This window comes from Elephantulus edwardii, unplaced genomic scaffold (genome assembly GCF_000299155.1).
Source record: "Elephantulus edwardii isolate Elephantulus edwardi_28Jun2011 unplaced genomic scaffold, EleEdw1.0 scaffold00237, whole genome shotgun sequence".
Taxonomy (NCBI): Eukaryota; Metazoa; Chordata; class Mammalia; order Macroscelidea; family Macroscelididae; genus Elephantulus; species Elephantulus edwardii.
This window is the reverse complement of record NW_006399987.1, coordinates 1,960,893-1,966,237: the sequence shown is the minus strand read 5'-3', so window position 1 is coordinate 1,966,237 and position 5,345 is coordinate 1,960,893. Positions and strand designations below refer to the sequence as shown.

Sequence of the window (5,345 nt, the reverse complement as noted above, 5' to 3'; positions counted from 1 at the left end):
GCTTCCGACAAGGCCAACCAGTCCAGGTGGATGGGGCATAGAAGGTAAATGAAGCAGACCCTAAGTTTTGCTTTCAGAGGTTACTTTTGGAGATATGAATGCTTGATGTGAGTAATAAAAGCATTTTGCCTGTGAGGTGGGTGAAATTCAAGCCTTGACAGCATGGAGGCTCCTGTGAATTTGATTTAGACCTTAAGATTTCAGAATCAGTTCAATATTCAATAGCTATTGTGGCCGGCCTGCATGCGTGGTTATTTTACACTAAGACATGTTTGGACGTGACTGGGAATCGCGTATGGAAATGGAATGAGGTTTTCTACAGCGTAGCTGAAAAGATTCAAGAGTTTGCAGTTATTTATCTTGTGGATATTACAGGAGTATCTGCCTTCAACAAGATGTATGAGTTCTATGATTCTTGCACCATCATGTTTTATTTCAGGAACAAAGCACATCATGATTGACTTGGGCACCGGCAGTAACAAAAAGATTAACTGGGCCGTGGAGGACAAGCAGGAGATGACGGACGTCATCGAGATAGCTCACCGAGGGGCACGCTAGGGCCGAGGACTGTTCATATCTCCCAAAGACTCTTCTACCAAGTGCAGATACTAAGCTCCGCTCTGTGTAGATGTTATAGAGTCATTTCCATGTGCAACGAGTGCTGAGAGCCTTTAGGAAAGTTTGTGCGGGTCAAGGAACTAGAACGGTGTTTTTCTTTCTTTTTTTAAAAGGAAGCTAAAGAAACTTTATTAAGGGGTCTCCCTGGTGGGATTCCTTGGTTTGCAGAGAAAGAAACAGGTAGAGAAGGACAGACCAGGAAATACCACATCATAAAGTGGATTAGGGCAGGGGTTTTTGTTTGTTTGTTTGTTTGTGTGTGGGTTTTTTTTAGGGCAAGTTTTATAGTAAGGGTCTTTTTTTTTTTTTACCTTAAAATGTTATTGTGTAATATACACTATTCACTCTGTAAACAATATGTTGGAATCTTGCCCTGACCTGTTTCACCATCGTTATCTGTACCGTGATCAAGGTTATAGTTGCAGTCACAATTACCGGAACAATTAATCTTGTTGAGGGTCTAGTAAGGGTCTTTGGGGAGGGAAAGGAGGGGCACTCCGTGGTAGTTGAGGCTGTTCACCCCTTTTGTTGACATAAACAATGAACAGCCTTAAGTTTTCATCTGCCAGTCCATTGTATTTTTCATGTTGCAAGGAGGGACTGGTCCTTGGAGAGGGACATCATGAGTGGAGGGGCGGTGCAGGAGAGGAAGACCCTAGATGAGATGGATCGATTCTGTGACTGGAGCGGTGGGAATAAGTGCGTTTGAGATGGCTAGGTTGGCATAGGATAGAAGAGTGTTTCGAGCTCTTTTACATAGGGTCGCTATGAGTCGCAAGCTACTCGATGGCACATAGCAACACAATTGACAAAGAACTGTAAATACCTACCTAAAATAAACACAGTGCAAGGTGACAAAACAAACAAACACCCGTGTGTAATAACCCCTTATTAGATAAGGATCTCTAGTGGCTTCATGGTAAGGAGTTGTACTAGCAACCCAAAGTTACATGGTTCAAATCCACCAGCTGCTCTGTGAGAGAAAGAAGGACAATCTCCTCTTGTGTGATTACCCGCCTCTCAACACCCGCTGGATGGTCAGCTGTGGGTGGTTCTGACTCGACAGTCCACAACAGCTTTGCTATTCCTTTCACTCAGTTTACCTACGTCTTCTTGCTCCTGTCTCCCTCCACCTCGTGGAGGAAGACCTTCAGCAAGATGATTGACACAATGACTACTACAATGGGCTTGAAAGTGATGTCCACGGTGACAGTGACAGTTCAGGACAGGGCAGGGGTCAGATCTGCGCTTTACAGGGTCGCTGAGAGCTGCAGACCACTCGCCAGCACCTCACAGCCCCAACTCCCTCCCTTCCAGGCTGGTGGCCCTCCAACACGGCTTCCACCTTTCTTGAGCGTTCTCTATCAGTGGTCTTACACCATAACCATCTTTTGTGACTGGCTTATGTCACGCAGCATCCTTTGTTCTAGATCTACCCATGTTGTATGATAATTCACGAATTTGGGATCATATTTTTTTTAGTGATGCTGATATTTGAAACACTGTTGGCCTGGTTTCCAGCATCAGAGCAAGACACAGGCATCGTAGGATGACACATTGATGGAGAGGTGGGAACTCAGACTCACCGGGTCGAGTCAGTTCTCACCCAGAGAACCTCCTCCAGCTTTCTGAGGCTGTGAATTATAACATGAGGGGACTGTTCTTCTTTCTCCCCCCCCACCCCGGGGCACTGGTGTAAACCAGCCCCCTGAGCCCCGCAGCCTTTGGGTCAGTGGCTCAAGCCTCATTGATGATGTTGTTGTTATGTGCCATCGAGTCGTTTGCGACTCATAGCGACCCTATGTACAACAGCCCTAAACCCTGCTCTGTCCTGTGCCAATCACACTGCCCCTGACATACCCATCCCGATTATCCCAGTCACTGAATCAATCCACCTCATAGAGGGTCTTCCCCTCCTGCGCTGTCCCTCCACTCTATCAAGCATGATGTCACTCTACAAGGACTTGTCTCTCCTTGCAACATGTCCAAAGTATGTTAGATGGAGCCTCAGAATCCTTGCCTCCAAGGAGCCACCCGGTTTAACCTTCTCCAGGATGAATCTGTTTGTTTTCTTAGCAGTCCATGGCACCCTCAATATTCTTCTCCAGCAACCACAGCTCAAAGGCATCAATTCTCTTTCTATCCTCCTTAGTCATTGTCCAACTCTCTGATGCATAGCAAGTGATAGTGAAGACCATGGCCTGTTTCAGACACACCTTAGTCTCCAGAGAGACACCATTGCTCTTCAGTACCCTGGAGAGGTCCCTAACAGCAGACTTCCCCATGGTAATACATCTTTTAATTTCCTGGCTACTGGTGCCAAGAGTGTTGACTGTGGAGCCAAGCAAACTAAATTTGTGAACAAAATCTCTTCACCATCCATCCTGATGCTGCCAATTGGTCCAGTAGTGACAATCTTTGCCTTCTTGACATTGAGCCTCAATCCATACTGAAAGCTGCAGTCCTTGACCCTCTGCAGCAAGTGTTTCAGGTCCTCCTCAGTTTCAGCAAGCAGGGTGGTGTCATGATAGATTGATGCTGTCAAGTTTCCAGTCCTATAAATTACACTGTGTGAGCACCCTCTACAGGCTATGTGATACATTGCATGCATATTTTCTTCAGCCCTGAGAGAATACAAGAAAAGCACAAAAAAAGTATTATGCTGCCTTACATACATTTTACATAAATAAGTATCAATATCTAGGGAGCTGTGCTGGCTTAGTGGCAAGAAGCTACGCTGCAATCCCAAAGGTCCATGGTTCGAGTTCACCAGCTGCTCTGAGGGAGACTGATGGGCAGTCTCTTCCTGTGCGATTAATTGCCTCTGAAACACTGCTGAAGGGTCAACACTGGGTCGGTTTTGCCTCAACGGTGCACAACAACAAGAACAATATATCAATATCTAGCTATATTTAAATAATTTTCAATTGCTATCTATATATCGGAAAGTTGGACAATGAATAGAGAAGACAAAAGAATTGATGCCTTTGAATTGCTGTTGTTGTTAAGTGCTGTTGGGTTGAGTGTGACTCAGCGACCCTATAAACAACAGATCTGAACCTTGTCCTATCCTGGGCCACTCTCACAATCTCTGACACACACACAAGAGCCCATCGCTGCAGTCGCTGTGTCAGTCCACCTGCTTGAGGGTCTTCCTCTGCTTCACCGTCCCTCTACTCTCCAAAGCACAATGTCCTTTTTCAAGGAATAGCCTCTCCTAGCAATGTGTCCAAAGTATGACATGAAGCTTCCTCATCTTCGCCTCCAAGGAGCACTCTGGCTGCACTTTCTCCAAGACATACCTGTTTTTCTTTTGGCCATCCATGAGATGTTCAGCATTCGTCTCCAACACCACAGCTCAAGGGCATCAGTTCTCCTGTGACCGTTAGTCATTGTCCAGCTCTCAGATGATGTCTCACGGAACTGCCACAAGAACAAGCAGATTTTTCTTGGAAGAAGTGCAGCCGGAGCCTCCCTTAGAGGCAGAGACGGTGTAATCGCGTCTCACAGACTTAGGGCATGTTGGCAAGGAGGGGCCGGTCTTTGATAAAAGACATGCGGGGACGGGTGGGTGGAGGGGCAAAGAGAGAGAGAGGAGGGCTCTCCACAAGGAGGACAGACACAGTGACGACACCCATGGACTTGAACATGACCGAGGCTGTAATGCTGGAGGAGACCAGCATGTGGTTCAGGTCTCTTGTCCTAGAGGGTCTTTCTGAGCTGTGGTCGCCTTGACAACAGCGAATCACAACAGCATGTAAACAAGCCTGTTGAGTTCCAGTTCTTCGTGACACCCTGTGGTTCAGCGCAGCAGCTCCGCAGAGTGTGGGTGGTTGTTATCTGTAGGAAAACAGATCACTAGGACTTTTTTCCACAAGGCCCTGATGAGTAGATTTGAACTGACACCTTTTTTTTAAAATTTTACTTTTTTTTTTTCAATCACTTGTTATGCACCAGAGAGCTGGACAATGACTACGGAGGATAGAAGGAGGATTGATACCTTTGAGCTGTGGTGCTGGAGAAGAGTATTGAGTGTACCAAGGACTGCCAAGAAAACAGATTCATCCTGGAGAGGGTTAAACCAGGCTGCTCCTTGGAGGCAAGGATTCTGGGGCTTCGTCTGACAATATTTTGGACATGTTGTAAGGAGGGACTGATCCTTGGAGAGGGACATCATGCTTGGGAGGGTAGAGGGACAGGGCATGAGAGGAAGACCCTCTATGAGGTGGATTGACTCAGTGACTGGGGTAATCAGGGTTGGGGTGTCAGAGACAGTGAAATTGGCACAGGACAGAGCAGGGTTTAGGGCTGTTGTACATAGGGTCACTATGAGTCGCAAGTGACTCAATGGCACTTCACAACAGCATTATTAATGTCAATGAAAATTTACAGAGACTTTGAATTTCCATTCATTCATCGTTGCACTTTTTTCCCCTCCCAACTCTTCCCCCAGTACACTACTCTCTTGGAAAAGTAAAAGAAAAACTCTTTCATTGTTTTACAATCCCTCGCCCCACATCCACTCCACTATGCAGCCTTCACTCTGGACTCCTGTCATGACAAAAAATACCTAATCACATATCCCTTTTAAATAGTTTTCTCCCTCATCTATTTCAATGCAGTATACATTATTGAGCCCATCTTTCTCTGTCTCCCCCCAACCCCAATGTCAGTCCTGTTTTACAACAGTGGCACCATGCAGTATTTGTCCTTTTGTGACTGAGAGA

At 46.2% G+C, this 5,345-nt stretch overlaps 1 protein-coding gene across 1 annotated transcript in view; it reads left to right on the top strand.

The window, feature by feature from the left end:
- The window catches only part of DNMT1 (DNA (cytosine-5-)-methyltransferase 1), a 96,935-nt gene extending 96,377 nt beyond the window's left edge, over positions 1-558 (top strand). The window contains exon 37 of the mRNA XM_006898836.1: positions 440-558. Within this exon, the coding sequence (XP_006898898.1) occupies positions 440-558 (119 nt within the window). The remainder of the gene's footprint in view (positions 1-439) is intronic.
- Positions 559-5,345: the final 4,787 nt, after the last annotated feature.